Source organism: Ictidomys tridecemlineatus, chromosome 6 (assembly GCF_052094955.1).
Source record: "Ictidomys tridecemlineatus isolate mIctTri1 chromosome 6, mIctTri1.hap1, whole genome shotgun sequence".
NCBI lineage: Eukaryota > Metazoa > Chordata > Mammalia > Rodentia > Sciuridae > Ictidomys > Ictidomys tridecemlineatus.
In genome coordinates, this window is record NC_135482.1 from 8,759,402 (window position 1) to 8,778,769 (window position 19,368).

The 19,368-nt window shown below is 43.1% G+C and overlaps 2 protein-coding genes across 2 annotated transcripts in view; both read left to right on the forward strand.

The window, feature by feature from the left end:
- Positions 1–4,273, forward strand: part of Fam227a (family with sequence similarity 227 member A) — a 55,691-nt gene extending 51,418 nt beyond the window's left edge. Inside the window, exon 18 of the mRNA XM_078052727.1 lies at positions 1,573–4,273. Coding sequence (XP_077908853.1) covers positions 1,573–1,702 — 130 coding nt within the window. The 3' untranslated portion in view covers positions 1,703–4,273. The remainder of the gene's footprint in view (positions 1–1,572) is intronic.
- An 11,726-nt stretch (positions 4,274–15,999) lies between these two features.
- Dmc1 (DNA meiotic recombinase 1) overlaps positions 16,000–19,368 on the forward strand; it is a 35,944-nt gene continuing 32,575 nt past the window's right edge. The window contains exons 1-3 of the mRNA XM_021724371.3: positions 16,000–16,198; positions 17,552–17,614; positions 18,330–18,374. Of these exons, the coding sequence (XP_021580046.1) occupies positions 17,564–17,614; positions 18,330–18,374 (96 nt within the window). The 5' untranslated portion in view covers positions 16,000–16,198; positions 17,552–17,563. The remainder of the gene's footprint in view (positions 16,199–17,551; positions 17,615–18,329; positions 18,375–19,368) is intronic.

Below are 19,368 nucleotides of genomic sequence, written 5' to 3' on the forward strand. Positions count from 1 at the left end.
TTGTTTCCTGTGGATAGAGTCTCACCTAGGCCTGGCAATGACAAGCATTACATGACTGTTTTTATTTTCAAAGTCTTTGCAAAGCCTCTTATATCCCTTCTTCCAGGAATCCCTGGGTGTGTGGTTGAGGGCCCCGCCCAGAACTCTGATTCTCTGGGACCAGGAACTAGCGCCTCCTCTGCTCCCGGGGCACAGCTTGCTGCCAACCCAGTGCTGGGCCCAGAAAGGTGAAATGTCAGAAGATGCACAAACTCTCACCCACAGGGAAGAGCCCTCCACGCGTCTCGGATTAACATTTAGACAAGGCACAGAATGGATCCAAAAATGTTCCTCTGGACCCCTTCCAGAAGTCACTGAGGACTGGTGACCAGACCTTTTGTAGGAAGTTAGAGTCCAGCGTCTGCTCCTCGCACAGTGAATACTGGGGGGAAACTGAAGGGAAGCGACCCTTGCCCTGAGCTGCTGAACTCCCAGAAGGGGCCTGGGAGGCGAGTCTGTCTTCTCCTCTCCGCGTCTCAGGGGATCTGGTCCAGACCCAGGCTCCTCATAGGTCTCCCAGGGTCCAAAGAGGTCCTCCCAAAATGCCCATCTCAGCCTGGGCAGTACACGCTGTAGCCCCAGCCACTGGGAGGTTGAGGCAGGAGGATCGCTGGAGCCCAATTCAGAGCCAGACCCCAAGACCCTTCTCTCAAAAGCAAGGAAACAAAAACAAACCAAAATCCATATCTAATACCTCTACTCCTCTACTTAAAACCCAGTCTGTCCCCATTCCTCTCAGGACCCTAATGACAAAATCCACACTCTTCCTGAGGGGGCCCCTGCCCTCCTCTCCTTCCTCGCCTCAGCTGTCTCTGCCCAGGGCCTCTGGGCCTGCAGCTCCTGCTGCTTCAGAGAGTGCTGAGGTCTCCCCCCAGGTGACCGTCCCTGACAGGTGCCGGACCTCCTCTGAGCTCCCAGGAGTCCTTGCTCCTTCCCCTCCCTTGACTGACTCCTTCCCAATGCTGGAAGCCCAGCTCAGGCAACACCTCCTCCAGGAAGCCCATCCAGACGCCCGTTCTGTGCTCTGCATTTCCTGCACTTGCCCCACAGAGTATATCTGACTGCAGTTGTGGAGTTGTCTGTCCCCTCTCTGTATAGTGAGTCTCTCAACCTCTGGGACTTGGTCTCATCCCAGGTCAAGTCCCCGATGCCCACTTCTGTGGCTGGTACCCAGAAGGGATCCAGGAATTCTTAGTGAAGAAATTATCAGTCGCTGTGTGCTTAGCCTTCCACCTCCTTTAATTGCTTATAGAAAAAAAAAATGTTACATTTTAGAATGTTGCCTCTCTGTACTTACGTGTGAAGTTAGGAATAAATCCTCTTAAAAGATCACACTGATTTTTAAATTTTTAAAGTTTATTTTTAAAAATATTTTTATTAGTTGGTGGACTGTTATTTTACTTATTTATATGCAGTGCTGAGTATCCAACCCAGTGCCTCACACATGCTAGGCAAGTGCTGTACCACTGAGCCATACCCCAACCCTCATTCTGGCTTTTTAATCCATTTGTCTGTCTTTATGTTCCTCTACAGAGAGGCAGAAATCCCCAAGAGGTCAAAAACAGTGCAGAAAAATGAACTAGTCATCCTCAGCCTCTCTCCTTACAGTTCAAGGGAATCGAGCCTAAGAATGGAGAAAATCTTTACGGGTGAAGGCTGCTGAATTCCGTCTAGACAAGAAACGGCGAAACAGAAACTAGTACTGTGATTTGGGACACGTCAATCATTCCCAATCCACCAAAGAATAACATTAAAGTTCACTCCTACTGTGGGCTGACGTCAGGATTTAAGTGGAAGTTAATTCACCTCCTTCATTTAGACGTGTATTTACTACTGCTTTCATTTATCTATGTTTTAATCATAGTTGAAGGAACAGGTGTTATCACATAACAGGAAGAGTAAGTGAGCACCGCCCCCTGCCCAGTGCTCTGTAAACATTCTCTCAGTCTCCCCTCCTGGCAGCACTCCTAGGAGGGTGCTGCGACCTCTCCCCCCCTCCCAGGAGGAACCGGGGCTTGGAGGGCTTGAGGCAGTGCGCTAAGTGTCTGTCCTGTGCCCTCCCTGCACTGGGCCCTGGGAATACTGAGGAAGAGAGGCGCAGTCCAGCTGCAGAGTGCTGCCAATCAGGAGGAGGACGAAGGATGTGAAAGCCAATAAATACATAATGCTTTCAGAGAGAGAAAAATAAAGATAAAATAGGATGGGAGGCAGGGAAAGAGGGGAGAAGTACTAGGGAATGACAGTGGCCAAATTATATTGTGTGCGCTTAACGAATATGTAACACCAAATCCCATCGTTGGGCACAACTATAATGCACCAACAAAAATGTGTAGGGGAAAAAAGAAAAAGCTCTTGCCTAAAAAATGGGGCTCAAAAGGGAAGGGATAAGCACAGCCTAATTCCCCCTTAAGATTGGGAGCCATCTCGCCACAAAGGCATAAAAAGCTAATTTCAGCTTTACTATAAATTACTGCGATTTCTGCACTTGCTCGGAATGCCTGCCCGGGCCTTGGACTCACCCGTGCCTGGCTCTCCCTGACCAGATAGCAACCCTCTCCGAAACTCTAATGACCCCATAAATTTTGATGTCAGGGACAGCTAAAATATCAACTAGCCTTTGTGCTATGCTTGTCAAAATTTTGTTATCTAAGTTCTCAAACCCCCTGTGTGTAACTTTCTGGGGTATAAAGCTGTGCTCCTGGAGGGCTGCAGGGCTGTCTTCTGTTCCCGTGGTTTTCAGGAGAGGCAGCCCGGCCGGTCGGAATACAAGCTTGCTTTAATTTGATTTCAGTTGGAGTCGGTGGTCTTTTCTTTGCATCGTGGTCTAACAGAGGATGGAAGGGATTACAGAGAGATCTAGGGGAACTTGGGGTGAGGGAGACGCCCCATCACAGTGAAGGCTCTTGGACTTATATACCCCGTGTACTTTAAGTGCTTTCTCATATATAAATTATACTTCAATAACGATGTTGTTTTCCTGTCTCCCTCTCGTACACACCGTAGTTCCCAAGTCTCTCCATTGAAATGGCCTAGAAATAAAGAGTGAGCCAGCTGTAGTGACCCGGCCTGTCGTCTTGTAAAACCATCCACACTCAAAGGATCCCAAGATCCTTGAGGGAATGATGGCTCCTCATCCAGGACAGGAGGGTCATGGGATGAACCTGGAAGTCTTACCACACTGGACTCTGACAAAGACTCCTGTCAGAAATCTGCAGGAGCCATTTTAAAGAGGGTCCCATGTGCTAAATGGTGGCACCATTTAGGCACTAGTATTACTACGACTAGCCATAGACTGAAGTACATCAAACATGTTTCACAAAGTTTATGTTGTTGCCTTAAAGAAACTAATATAGGTCACCATTGAAGGATATTAGGAAATCAAATTGTTATTTTGAAAACTGGTAACTACAGGGAACGTGTGAGCATTTATCATGCCAGTACCACATAAACCACGTCACCAGGTAACCAGAGAGAGGGCGAGGGAAAGTTTTCTCTTTAGAAACATTCCAGTTAATAAATTGAGAAAGAATGATAGAAGTAAAATATCATCATTTTGTAACCTACTGGGTTAATGGATCTAGGCTGGTCGTTAATGGCTGCTAATATCCCCAAAAAATAAGCAGCTACCGAGCGCCTCCTGCTGGTAGACCCAGGACCACCTTGATCTGACCTGGACTCCAGATCCAGAAGGAAGTATAGAGGACAGAAGTGCAAATCTGCAAAGCTGGGTTGTAGAAAACTCCAGGGGAGGTGACTCCCTTCTTTTTAACAAACTTCCAGAGAAAATAGAGGATATATAGACTAAAAGAGGTTTAAGGGCTGTGGATATTGCTCAGTGTAGAATGCTTGCCTAGCATGGATGTGGTCTTGGGTCAATCCTCAGTATAAAATAATAATAATAATAATAATATTTAAAAGGCAATCAGGCATGGTGGGATGTACCCCTATAATTTTAGCTGCCCTTATAATCTTAGTGACTTGGGAGCCTCAGGCAAGGAATCCAAGTTCAAGGCCAGCCTGAGCAATTTAGGGCTCAAAGTATTGCTCAGGGATCCTGGGTTCAATCTCCAGAGCCACTAAACAAACAAACATCAGTCCATTGTAATTTGTGGCCATTATCTAGATCTTGGTTGGGAAAATCTTTTGAAAATATATGATACTTCTGAGACAATTGGATATTTGAGCGCTGCCTGGGCATCTGATATTAAAAATTATTAACTTTTAAGTGTGATAATGGTATTCTGATTGTGTTTTTAAAAAGAGTCCTTCTCTTTTAGAGATACAAACTGAGATACTTACAGAGGAAATGAGATGAAGTATGGGATTCACATCCAGATAATATGGGAGGAAGAGAACGGAGGCATCAGGTGAAATAAGATTGAGCCTAGAAATTGTTGCAGTTGACTGACGGGGTTATCTATTCTCTTACTTTTGTATATATTTGAAATGATCCATAATTTTTAAAATGAGAGGCATTTATGAGAGAGACGTCTATGCCTATTTGAGGCCTTATTTCATTGCCTTTCCACTACAGCCCTGTGAGTGAAGTACAGTTTTCCCTGTAGTCCGTGGCTGAAGCCACCCTGGCTTTGACTTTCACAGTATCCTCTTATTACTCTCCTGCTCCCTGTGCCCCCCCAGCCCATTCTCCACACAGCAGCCCAAATGCTTTGACTCCCATGACAACTCAACTCTAGGTTTCTCTTGCTTTTCAGAGGAGGAAATGAGGCACACAGCGATTAGATCATTTTCCCAGAGCTCACAGTTAGTAAATGGCTGGAGGGCTGGGGTGGGGAGCTCAGTAGGAGCAAGCTTGCTGAGCAGGAGGCCCTGGGCTCGATTTCCAGTGCAGCAAGAAGAATCATGCAAACAGGTGAGGTTGCTGTCACTCTGGCTTGGGGGCCTTTTGCATGTGCACATTGCTATAAACAGAAAATAAAATCACATGTGAAGACACAGAGCCCATTGTTGAGTGGCTCAGAGAGCAGACATGGAGCCAAACCCTGAGCCTGGGTCACTCTGTGCCTGAGTTCCACCATGTGTAAAGGAGGAGTAAAAATAGTCCCCACCCATGGTGTCTTTGTGAGGAGTGGGTCACTCAGATGTGCAGAGCTGTGCCGACACCTGGCAGTGCTCTTTGTTGTCATCGTCACCAGGTGTGTGGGGAGTGAACAATGCCAGTAACATACACCAAAACATCTGTGTCAGAATTACCTGAATAACAAAAAATTCACAGGCTACACTTCTTTCAGCAGTGGCAGGTCACCAAGTACTCATGGGTCACATGGGAGTCATAAGCACAGCAATCACAAGTTCTTTCATTCCAATCATAATGACATATGACATAATTCCAATCATAAAAACATTCAAGTCACACATCACTCTCTCACACACACACATCACACACACATACACACACACACACACACACACACACACCACAGAGGGTTACGGCACTGTGGGCTCAGGGGGCTGAACTGAGAGCCAAGGCAGAGAGCCTGGCCTTGCAGAGTCACTGTAGGTGGTCAGAGCTGCAAAGTGCAGAACTTGTTCTAGGCCAGAGTCTGACAGGCTGAGGTCTCAGAGTGTCAGCTTGGAGTGTCAGCTTGACACCTTGGTTTGGAGTAGGCCATTCGTGGTCTTTGTGGACGTGAGAAACCATGCTGTGCTGAGGCCAGGAGGGACAGAACCAGAGGTTTGTTGCTATGGTGACTTTCCTGAACAAGGTTAGTGATGAGTGACCAGCGATGGGGTTCGAGTGCCATCGTGTCCAGTATCGCGATGGTGCTCCTCCTCTTACGGCCCTTGAGCGAGGGGGTTGCTTCATGCAGGGCTCTGGTGTGTTTGATAAGCTCCTGGGCCTGATGTTTCCAATGTGGAGTTGATATACCCGTGCAACCATATGCTTCTGATTAAGTTAATAAGTTCACAGGTGGTTATTTTTATTAGCATGATTAATTTATCAGCTTCTGCTTTATGGTTGTGCTAGGTAGATGGTGGTTGTTTACTTACACAAACGAGGTACAGCGTGGTTTCTACCTTGGCACTAGTACTCAAAATGGAGTAACTCATGGCAAACTACTGTTTTATGAAAATGGAGTAACTCACCGGGCATGGTGGTGGCTCAGAGGATGAGGATTAAGAGTTCAAAGCCAGCCTCAGCAACTTAGCAAGGCAATAAGCAACTCAGTGAGACCCTGTTTGTAAATAAAGTATAAAAATAACTGGGGATGTGGCTCAGAGGTTAAGCGCCCCTGGGTTCAATTCCTGGCACCAAAAAAAAAAAAGTAACTCAGGGTTAGGGAGAGCTTGAACACTGCTGCTCCATCCATCATGAACTGTGTTCCGCAAACGCATGTTCTCTCTTGGCCTCTTGGCCTCTCCTCTCTGATTCTGAGAGCTCCATTCTCACAGTGTCTGACTCTGCAGAAACACTTGCAGCTCCCAGAATGAGCCTCTTCATTCCTTTGTCCTTCCCACCATGCCCAGCTGGTCTTCCTACCCAGGTTGAGTCCCTCCCCCGTGGGGCTCTCAGGAGGGAGCACTCTACTTGATTTGCAGGGGCCTGTCAGTCCCTCTTATTCCGCCCCAAGGCATTGATCACCTGTTTCCGGCTTCTCTGCAGCCTGTTGCTTTTTGAGGACAAGGACCTGTATTTATCTTGAAATCCAGTGGAGAGCTGAGACTGAGCAGTGTTTAATAAATGTTTATGAAATAAATAGTCACAGGTGTGCCTCTCTGGCAGGTTGGAAGTTTTTCAAATTTGGAAATAAACCTGAATAAATGAGAAACCACCAAATATATTAGGTGTCATTCATATTATATAAATCTATAAATAACTATATAAAACATTTGTATATGTCATGTATGAATGTGTCTAATAAAACATGTTTTGTACTAGAGATATATATATATACACACACATATATCGAGATATAATACATTTTTTTAATATTTTGTTTTAGTTGTAGTTTGAGACAATACCTTCACTTTTTTATTTTTATGTGGTGCTGAAGATTGAACCCAGAGTCCCTGCACATGCTAGGCGAGCGCTCTACCACTGAGCCCCAGCCCAAGCCCCCATATATATATATTTATATTTATATTTATATTTATATTTATATTTATATTTATATTTATATTTATATTTAGAGACAGGGTCTCACTGCGTTTCTCAGGGCCTTACTAAGTTGCTGAGACCAGTCTTGAACTCACAATCCTCCTGCCTCAGCCTCCCAAGCCACTGGGATTACAGGTGTGCCCTACTGCACCTGGCCCAAGACGTGTTTTTATACATAACAATTATTTGAGCTTCTCATTTATATTAAATTATACATATATTATACATATTTTTTAATATTATTTTTTAGTTGACAATGGTTTTATTTTGTTTATTTTTATATGGTGCTGAAGATTGAATCCAGGGCCTTGAATGTGCTAGGCAAGCACTCTACCACTGAGCTACTGTTTTATAAAAATGGAGTAACTCACTAGGTGCTGTGGTAACTCTCAATCCTCCTGCCTCAGCCTCCGAACCACCACAGCACGTGGTGTTACTCCATTTTTACCCCAGCCCTATTACACATATTGTAATGTGTCAAAAGTTTATTCAAGTGGTTATTTATAAAGCAAGTTTAAGCTAAACCAGAAATTCATTGGTGCCTAGATATTTGAACTTCTTTAAAGCTTGTTTCAAATAAACATCCTCCTTTAAAGATTATATGCACATGAAAATATTTGCTATTTAATTTCTGTATATAAAGTTATCATGATTTGTCTTTAAAGTTTTGTTTTAACTGGTTCCCTTTCTTCTGTGTAACCCCTGGAACTTCAATTACACACGGCAGGGAAGCTGTCCTAACTCGTTCGGTTGCGCTCCTTGCAATTTCTGCAAGTCGTGGTTTTGCCTTAACTTTTCATTTATCTAGAACTTGGTTGGAGTCTGAATTTTTCTCAAAACAACACTAACAGTGAGTTGAAATTAATATTATGTGAGCAAAAAAAAAAGGCATCTACCCACCTCGATACAGCATATTGGAGCACGGTGAAGTGTTTATGAAAATCAAAAGGCAACGAATTAAAAGGCAAAAAATAAAAGATGAAGAAAAACAAGTGCTACCTAAAACTGCAGGAAATGCCACATGTGGATCGTGTCACTTAGGTTTGAATGGCTTGTTGGTGGGGCTGCTCTCCCAGGAACTGTGGCGTCACCTTTGTGTCCAGTGCTCAGCTCACTGTGGACTCTTTGCCTTCAGCGTGCTTTGTTCCTATAGTTCTTGGCATAATTATTTTTATAAAGTCTGTCTTCCCTGATGGACTGCAGGCTCTCTGGGGGGAATTGGTACAACAAATATTTTCTACAAGCTTTGAAATTTTATCAAGATCCTTAGAGCGGTCTATGCCCTTTGAATCAGTTATCACACTTCTGGAAATTTATCCTAAGAAAAGTAATCCTGTGGGCACAGTGGCTCACGCCTGTGATCCCAGCGACTGGGAGGCTGAGGCAGGAGGAGTGTGAGTTCAAAGCCAGCTTCAGCAACTTAACAGGGCCCTAAACAACTCAGCGAGACCTTGTCTCTAAATAAAATATGAAAAAAGGGTTGAGGAGGTGGCTGGGTGATTAAGTGCCCCTGGGTTCTATTCCCTGTATCAAAACAAACAAAAAGGAAAGAAAGAAAAGTAATCCTAACTATGAAAAAAAAATATGCAAAAAGAGCTTACATTAATTTGTAATGTCTGATGTTAAGGAAACTGAGTTTATCAAACACAGCCATGCTAAGGAATATGATGTATTGTGCAGCTGTTTAAAATTATGCTTAGTGGGGCTGGGGATGTGGCTCAAGCGGTAGCGCGCTCACCTGGCATGCGTGCGGCCCGGGTTCCATCCTCAGCACCACATACAAACAAAGATGTTGTGTCGGCTGAAAACTGAAAAATAAATATTTAAAAAAAAAAGAAAATTCTGCTTAGTGGCAGGATGCTTGCCTAGCACGCCTGAGCCATGGGTTCTATCCCCAGAACTGCAACCAAACACAAAACAAACCAAAGATATGGAGAATGTTTACTAGAAAATAAAAAGGTAGGAACTGAATACATGTGAATTATATATAATGTAAGAATTTTTTATTAATCAGTGCTTTGAACAAAGAAACTTTTTGGTTTACACTTTTAGAAATTTTTTTTAGTTGATATGAACACAATACCTTTATTTATTTATTTATTTTAAATTTTAAAGTTGTAGGTGGATATGATATCTTTATTGGTTTATTTTTATGTGGTGCTGAGGATCAAACCCAGGGCCTCATGCATGCAAGGCACTGCTCTACCACTAAGCACAACCCAGCCCTTTGGTTTGCATTTTTGTTTTTAGTTTGTAAACCAATAAATTATTTTTTTTCCTGCCTAACCCAGAAAGTACTTTTTGAAACAAACAGAATAAAACATTGAATGGGCCAGTGAGGCTGCACACACCTGTAATCTCAGTTACTGAGGAGGTTGAGGCAGGAGGATCAAAAGTTCCAGGCCAGCCTCACCAATTGAGCAAGACCCTATCTAAAATTCAAAATAAAAAAAGGGACTGGAGAGATAGCTCAGTGGTAAAGCACCATGATATGGTTCATTCCCCAGTATCTAAATAAATAAATAAACCAATGGGTGATTTTTTTTCTTTCTAATTTCTATTTTTCTTCCTTAAATCCGTAGGAAGCCCCCTTAGGTTAATACAAATGCACACATTGTAGAATGGTTATTATCTCTCAGAAAATTTCCTCCCCTGCCAGAAACAATAAGCACAATATTTGAAATAGCTATATAAACTGGAAGTAGAAGGAAAATGGGCATGACAAAATGGATGAATCTAAAATACCAAGAGGAAAAAATAAAAAAGGTATTTGAATGTTCAGAGAATACCAGAGGTGTTCTGTAGCCATGCATTCTACAAAAAAAGTATTGAGCTTCAGTAAGCACCCTCTCCTGAGTCAGTTCCTCTTCTTACTGCCTGACTAACCAGTCACTCAAGAGCCTCAGCCTCAGCTTCTCCACCCACCAAATTCCCAGAACTCTATCAATTCTTACAACTGGAGGAGAATAAGGGAAGACTCTGGCTTAAGATTTTAACCAACACTGTACAAACAGCAGTCACTCCAAACCTTCTACGTGTAGTCCTAAGAGCAGCCACTGAGAGGCATAGGGCTCAGCATAGGCTCCGGGGGTCTCAATCTTGGAGGTGCATGATTTGAACATGGAGATGGAGCAATGGGGCATGGCTTTTCATAATATTAGGAGTACTGGCTTCATTGCATGAGGGATGGCCCACAACAGAGGAAGTGAGGACAATATTTTTCTCTTATGGGCTTGGACTGTATCATTTGAGAAATAATGTTTGTCTTTAAGAAACCCAGGGCCCGGGTAGGGCAGTATTTAACAATTTCTTGCTAAATACTTAGGGGAATATATTTCACATTGGTAGAGGATCTCAAGGGGAACAAAGCTGGTGAGCCCCCAGCTTCCCTGCACCAGAGCAAGAATCATGAATGCTAGCTTCTGCCTACTCCCAAGACTATTCTAGGCCCTCAGATACCACCAGCCATCAGTGAGTATTATCCCAAAGGCTCCTCCTGGGGGCTTACTCAGCACCTGGAATAGTAACTGGCACAAAGTAGGAGCTCAATAAACATTTGCTGAATAAAGTTGCTGTAAGTAGAATATTACCTTGGGTACAATTACTCAAACCTGAGTAGCACACCCTGTGGGGTGGAGAGGAATGTATCCTGCTAAAAAAGACCAACCTCATTTTAAACATGGGCGAAAGTACCCAAAGCTAAGTAGAGATTTACAAGGCAGAGAAAGAAAACAGGTTTCAGGAGGGAAGTTAGTGGAAGGCGAAGAACCAGGTTAGAAACTAGACTGTCTCCATGAGAAAACCCTCCCTGTTCAGAATTTAATTTCTTAAAAAGATTTCCCCTTGGACTGTGGGAAAATGTACATTTGGTAAACAATTTAAAATCCTAGCACACTCAAAAAGTCCTTCTGAACTAACATCGCCAAAGATTTCATGTCCTGATTGTGGGAGGCCAACCTTACACGTTACTGAGTTACACTCCCTGGCTGGGTGCTGAGGCTCTCAGTCACAGAAATGTGGCACCCTTCTTGAGTGTGAGGCTCGGTGTCTCCAGCATGGGTGTGTCTTGCTACAGCCCCATGGGTGAAGCTATGCTCACCTGTTTCTTTGTAATATAACCCTTTGCCCTGTTTAGGATAGAATCTTCCATGGAAGTGCCTTGTGTGGTGTCCCCTTCTCTTACTGTGCCCTTGGGTGTGGCCTACCCAGGTGTCAGTCAACCTGCTGACAGTGGACATCATGAAGATACTCAGCCCCCTGAAACCTGACCCCTTGCCTCATTTGAATAGCTTCTCCTCAATAAAAGGGGTCAGCGCTGTGCTCTAGCTCTCTCTCTCTTTCTGCGGACCCTTAAGGTCAGAGGAACCGTCACAGTGACCCCAAAGAAAAAGGTATTTGTGTCTCTTGTGTGGTTATTTCGTGCAGCCAAGTTAGCCCACTTAGCCCAGTTTAACTGGAGTGACCCCTGAACCTTTTAGTCGCGAGAACAGAAACCCGGCGCCTGACTGCTCTGGTCAGTTTGGTTGGTAGGTCCAGTTGTGGGGACCAGTAATTTGAAAATGTAAACCAGTTCTTTATGGGTAAGGTGGAAGTTCAGAATTAGACAGGATAAAGTGATTCGTGCCAGCTAGAAATAATCTGTATATTTATATTTAAAGTGATTATATTGGTTTAAATGATTTATTAAATGTGAGATCTCCAGATCATTCTGATTCCAAATTAAAACATATTAATTGGGTTTAGATTAGTTATTTTTAGTTGAAAGGGGTAAGATAATTTTGCAAAGTTATGGAATATTTATGAGGACTTGAGAGTTGCTCTCTTAGACTTCAGTGGAGTGGTTTAATTGGTATGAAAGTTTTCGATCAGACCAAGCAATGGAAGAAATTCAAATATACTAAAGTGAATACTACTATTTAATTTTTTTTTTAATTTTAAAATCTCTCCCACCAGCAATCTCATTTTACATGTTAACTTAGACTTATTAAAGCATCAGCTGGCACTAGCTGTGCTCTGAGGTTGTTTTTGTTTGTTTGTCTTGTTTTTTTAAGAGAGAATTTTTTAGTATTTATTTTTTAGTTTTCAGTGGACACAACGTCTTTGTTTGTATGTGGTGCTGAGGACTGAACCTGGGCCGCATGCATGCCAGGCGAGTGCGCTAGAGCCACATCCCCAGCCCCTATTTAAATTTCTTAATATAATTTGGATATGATGGTGTATGCCTGCCATCCCAGGCATATGGGAGGCTGAGGCAGGAAGATCACAAGCTTAAGTCTGGAAAAAAAAAAAAAGAATGTAATTTAAGTTGATATAAATAGAACCATTCATTTGAAGGAGTTTGGTCTGTTAAATTTGAGTTGATTAAATGTTAATCAAAGTTCCCCTTAGAAATAATTATTAAAATGTATTAGATTTATCAATTAAATATTATTGAAGGCTTAAGAAGAACTAAAGTTTTTATTTTCAGAAAATTGAATGTTAACTTTTAAAAACTGCCTTGAACTTACCTATATTTTAATTTACTGCAATGCTTTCAGTAAAATTTCATGTAATGAGACAGCTGTTCTTCTGTGCATGTGTGGAATGAAAAATCCCCAAATGGGGCTGGGGATGTGGCTCAAGCGGTAGCGCGCTCATCTGGCATGTGTGCGGCCCGGGTTCGATCCTCAGCACCACATACCAACAAAGATGTTGTGTCCGCCGAGAACTAAAAAAAAAAAAAAATATTAAAAATTCTCTCTCTCTCTCTCTCTCTCTCTCTCTCTCTCTCTCTCTCTCCTCTCTCATTCGCTCTTTAAAAAAAAAAGAAAAAGAAAAATCCCCAAATGTAAGAAGTGGAGTTCAATAGGGGCAGCTAGTATTTCTGCCCCTCTGGAGAGAGATGGGGCTGGAAATTTTTACCTCTTTAATATAAAAGGAAATATTCATGGAAAATTAATGATCAATGGACAGAAGAGAGGTCCACTCTGAGGGTAAGCCATGACAGTAGCACTTCCTGTGATTGCCTCTGTACTTGTCTGTGGTCCTTTCTAGGGCTGGCATCTTGTTATTTAAACCTAGCACCCAATGCCTAGCACAATGCCTGACAAATACATATCAATATATATCTTCTGAATGAATTAAACATGTTTAAGAAAAGATCTACCAAGTGACACTTAGTGTATAACAATCTCTGCTTCCTCCCCCCGCCCTTCTCTCTTTCTTTCTTTTGTACCAGGGATTGGTATGAAAGAAATAATCTGTATAGATTATTTCTATACAGAAATTATATATTATTTGTATACAGAGGCGCTGAGCCACATCCCCACATATTTTCAAAAATATATTTTCAAAAAAATATATTTATTTAGAAACAGAATCTTGCTGAGTTGCTGAGACTGGCTTTGAATTCATGATCTTCCTGCCTCAGCTTCCAACCTTCTGGGATTACAGGCAGGTGCGACCATGTCCTGCTCCTCCTTTAGCTCTCTATCAAAGCATTTTTGAAATTTCACCTCTTGAAACTCCAAGAATGTAAATCCACAGGCAACAGTTTGAGGGAGACTAACTATACCCACTGGAATCATGTGCCTTTATTGGTTATAAGGTGATTGTCCACAGAGGGGCAGTAAAGTGTAATGGTTTAAAATTCAGGCACTGATGATTATCCCCACTGCCTCCTTTCTTTTCTTTCTTTCTTTCTTTTTTTTTTTTGGGGGGGGGGTGTTGGTTACTGGGGATTGAACTCAGGGGCATTCCACCACATCCCCAGCCCTATTTTATATTTTATTTAGAGACAGGGTCTCACTGAGTTGCTTAGCGCCTCATTTTTGCTGAGGCTAGTTTGAATTTGTGATCCTCATGCCTCAGCTTTCCATGCTGCTGGGATTACAGGCATGTGCCACCATACCTGGCCTGTTTTATTTTTAGAATACAAAAATGACACAGAATTGGAGAAATTGGGGTTCCCTGAAGGATTTTTAAAAATTAGGTGAACTATATTATCTAGTTACTACTTAACATGAAAGCTCTCACTTGCCATGCTCCATATCTTGGGTAGGAAAGTTGCATTTTGCCATGAAGGATTTAAATATATATGTATATATGGTATATGATAAATACATGGTTATTTATCAATATCTTTATGGTTTCAGAGTTTTGGGATAAAGAGATTTTTTGTGTGCTATGAAATAATAAACTTCCCTATGTTTTCTTCTAGTACATTTATTAATATATTGTTCAGATTAGATTTTTTGATCCATCTGGAATTTATTTTGATATAAGGTGTGAAATATGGTTCCAATTTTATTTTCCTTCCAGATGGCTACCTAGTCATTCCAACACCATTCACTGAATTCATCATTTCCCCACTAATTTGAAAGGCCACCTACATCATTTTCAGAATTTTTGTATGATATGAAAGACTCATGTATTTTTGGCCCTGATTTGACTGAAAAGGACTTCCCATGCACTTTTTAACTCCTCCAGGGCTTGTCATTGTTTTAAAATATTTTAAAAGTTGTATATAGCCATCAATATGATACCCCAACAAGATTCTATCCCCACTTCATGAATTTGTCATTACCAAGCTCATTTCAGTTTCTTTCTTTAAGTGTACTACACACAACCTTCAAATATTATGAACATTTCTCTCTCCCAGCTGTCACTACACCAAACTACATATGTTAGATTTCCCTAAATCATCTTGCTGTGCTCTTTACAGCTCTTCCGTAGTCTGTTGATGTCTTCATCTCACAAGTTGCTCAAAACTTACTATAATTATTTTAGGTGAGGACTCCAGAGTGAAAGCCTATCATAACCAGTTCCTTCCAAAATGGGCATTAATTTCCATATAACAGGGACAGGTTGTATTTCTGGAAAATAACAGATTTTGAAAAGCAACGGCAGTTATTTAAACAATCCACCTGGGAGGGAGTTCAAAATGCCAGCTGCAATTGTGGGAATTGCTTGCTATTTATTTCATCAAAATGATTCAGAAAAAAAAAGGCCGCCCTCTACCAGGTCTTGAACCCAAAGAACTGTTTGCACAGATACTCGTCCAAGATTCTATGCAACCTTTACCTCAGCAGATGCTTTTTCAAATGTTTCTTGACGCTCCTCCAGTTAGTCCCCATAAGGGGAGAAGAAAGAGGCCGCAGGAGCTGGCTGTGCTGGCACGAAGGCAGGCCTAAATTTTCTATTTAAAGGCAGAATCAAAATATGTTTGTCTTCTCTGATCTATTTAAAACTTCAAGCCAGGACAAAGAAAAAGCACGCTCCATCTTGAATGGGCCTTTGGCGTGTCAATCGCAGAGAAGAGTGGCACGTGCTGAGAGTTAGGGAATTGAGGAACACGGAGGTACGAAGCCAGGTATGGGACGCTTGGAGTGAAGAAAGCCGTGGCCCGTGGGGAACGGACCACCACATCCGACCTCCCAGCCCAAGGTCCCCATTATGGTAGACATCGATGGGTCACCTCTCGCTCACACCAGCCACCTGGCTCTGCCACCTGGCTCAGCAACCCCGGCCCCGATCCCAAGGGCCGCCATCCCCGAGCCTGCTTCAGCTCAAGGGGCGCCCAGCGCTCTCCTCCCACCAAGACCCCTCCTCAGCACTCTTCCTTCACGTCGCCCCAGCCTCATCCCAGCGCGACAACCCCAGCAGGCTACTCTAGCGCTAGCCCCGGCTCCCCGCCCCTTGCCCTGGCTCCGCCCCCGCTCTCCGCCCGCCCCTTTCCCCGCCCAGTGGTCCTTTCCACGCCCCCTACTCAGCCCTCTGACCCGCCCACTGTGGGCCACGCCCTCTGCGCCCCGCCCCGCGCTCCTCGCCCCGCCCACGCCGAGCGCGCGCCGCCCCCTCTCCCCAGTTGGCGCTAAACCTTTGGGTCAGCTACGCGCGGGTCGTCAGCCTGGCGTTCTGGGTCGGAGTTAAAATTCTGAGCTGAAGGCGGGAAACCTAAGCTGGGGGGCTCACCGTCAAAACCTCGTGGAGACTGTGGGTTTGGGGGGCGTCGAGTGACAGAAGGGGAAAGCGTGTGGAGAATCTGAGGGGAAACGCAAGGTGTGCGGAAAGCGCGCCTCTTTGAGGGCCTTCCCTGGCGGTCGTTGCCGGGTCCTGGGCCGACGACGGGGTCCCGCCCCACGCCCGGGAGGGAACCTGGGTCTTGAGGGGCTTCCAGTTGCGTTTCGAGTCGAGTCGGGCCGAGTTGCACGGGCCTCCTGGCGGGCCCGGGGCGGGAGGCGGCCAGGAAGCCAGCGGGGACCTCGGTCCTGGGCCCTTTGTCCGTGAGATGGGAGGAACGGGGGTGTGTGGGTGTCCCTCGGTGGAGACGGTCCGTGGCGTCCTGGGAGTCGCGACAGCCAGCCCAAGGTCCCGCTCGCATTTTCCCTCGTTCGCCCCGTGGCCGCGGGTCCGCTTTGAGCTGCCTCCAGCCCCCGACTTTGCCGTTCATCGAGGAAATGGAAGAGACCTGGAAAAATGATACTCGGGGCAGGTTTTATTGTAGAGAACCTGATAATTAAAAAAAAAAAAATCTGCAGTGTTAAACTGGAGGCTATTTACTGCCTACCAGTCCCCCCACCTAGAACTTGCCATCCTCCTAACTCACAGGTGTGCCCACTACACCTGCAGCCCTAACCTTATATGGGGTATCCACTTATACAGAATCATGAGACTAGTCAATACTGCAAAGCAAAATATAGCAAATGATTTATGAAAGTCACCAGAGTTCCTATTCACTACCATTAAGCAGGAAGGCATTCATTATATATGAGAAAAACAAAACCTGTTTATCGAGCGTATTCTTAAGTTTGAGGTAGTGAGGAATACAAAGAAGAAAGACACAATATTGAGGTTCTTAAGGTGTTGTTAAACATAAGCCTAAAAAGTTAAAAGTAATAATTTTGGCGGGCGTGGTGGCACTTGCCTGTAATTGCAGCGACCTAGGAGGCTGAAGCAGGAGGATGGTGAGTTCAAAGCCAGCCTCAGAAACTTAGCAAGGCCCCAAGCAACTTAAAGGGTTACAGATGTGGCTCAGAGTTTCCCAGAATCAGTCTTGGTTTAATCCTTGGTACCAAATAATAATAAAGTAATAAGCAATTCTAAATCACATTCCAAGTAAACAATAAAGATATCCTCAGTCATTAACTGCAATAGAAAATCGGAAGACAATAAATAGTGAACAGTGCTAAGGAAAGAAGAAACTAAGCTTCCACAATGCTCCCCCCACCATACAAAATGATGCCATAAGCCCAGTAGAAAAGATAGATCAGCCTAGTTTTTCCAAAGCATTTCTTTTATTGTCCTGGTCTTTGGTGACTTTGAAATGAAATCAAAGAGTCTTCTAAGCAGAGGATTTTTTTTTAACTTTATGAACTATAATTACTTCTTTAAAAATATTTCTTATTTTCCCAGAATTGACTCAATATGAAAGAGGATCAAGTTGTACAGGAAGAACCAGGATTCCAAGATGAAGAGGTATAACAAATATGTTGAAAGTTACACAGATATTCAGTCTTTCACATACACACACACACACACACACACACAATGAAGTTCCTTGTCTCTTAGCTACTATATTTGGAAACAGTAGAAATAAGACATAGTTATGCATTACAAATATGAACAGTTTGATTGGCAAGGGATGTTAACATTAACTACTTAGCATCTGGCTTGAAAGGGTTTTTGTTTGTTTTGTTTTTGCAGTTCTGGGCTAGACCCCAGGCCCTCATGCATGCTAAGCAAGGGCTCTACCACTGAGATACACATCCAGCCTGCTGTACAAAAGTATTTCAGTAACTTAACTGGTATGGCCATGCTGGTGCCTAAGCACATTGGTACTGAATAGCTGTCTGGTCCTAGAAGGAGAACAAAATTTGGAGGGGAAGAATGTTGCAAAAACATTTAAAATGGGTCAAATGTCCCACTGCTTTTGGTAAAGGTTTTAAAATTTTAGGGAAGCCGTGGCAAAGGTTATTGGCTTTGCAGACCTTTCAAAGTTGGTGCCTCTTCTAAATATGTAATGATGTGTTTGAAAAAACGTTATCAATACCACCACAATCTGCCTAAAAAAGTGGAATTTGAGACATTTGGGGATAGGTCTAATATTCAATTAGCTCTTTAAAAAATATGTAACATTTGGATACAAAGAATCAAAACTCTATTTTTTTCTTTTCTGTTCCATTTCCTTTAGGAATCTTTGTTTCAAGACATTGACCTATTACAGAAACATGGAATTGTAAGTAGTTTTTCAATGCCATGTTGAATTGTCCAATTCAGAGTTTCCCAGAATCAGCCTTATAAACATTTGGATGATTCTTTGTGTATTTGGGGGCAAGGGGCTGTCCTGTGCTTTGTAGGGTGTTGAGCAACAAGCTTGGTATTCCAGAACAACCTGGTCCCAGTGTGACACCCAAGGTGCCATGAGATCCTAGCAAAGAGGTGGGCAGATCCAGGATTGCTAAGTGCAATATACTGGGGGAATTACTGACAAAAACACAAGTAGATATCTGTAATTTAGGTTAGAAGGAGGGTATTTACTTGGTTAGAATGAAAGTGACTTCATGCAAACTGTAATGTTTCTGGCTTAGCTTTAATATCAAAAAGTCAGACACATTCCAGGGTCCAGTTGTAAAGCTCTACATATCACCCTAATGGTTTGTTCTATTTATGGTAAGCTGGGAAATTACGCAGAAAAAAAAAAACAACTGATATTATTCTGGAGAGTTTATGTTGCATATGGCTGTGGTCATGTAATGTCCAGATGACTCCATAAAAATGGCCTCTACTTACTCATTTCATGCCAATAGCAGTCCTGCAGCTGTGACACCAGACACTATCATATGTACCCAGGAATCAGAATTGTCCCTCATTCAGAACCACTAATCCAATTGGAGGTATTAAGAACTTGCTCTAAAATCATTATAAATCTTCTTATCTATCTAGATTTATTCTATCCATTAACACAAAATTTAATTCTGTTTGTCAGGTGGCTGGCTTAAAACTAGATGGATTTCAGCAGTAATTATTGATAGTAAAACTCTGCTGATGTTATCTGTTGAGAGCCTTCTATCTAAAGTCTTTTTTTAATATTTATTTTTTTAGTTGTAGTTGGACACAATACCTTTATTTTATTTATTTACATGTGGTGCTGAGGATCAAACTCAGGGCCTCGCATGTGCTAGGCAAGCGTTCTACTGCTGAGCCACAACCCCAGCCCTCTAAATCTTTAT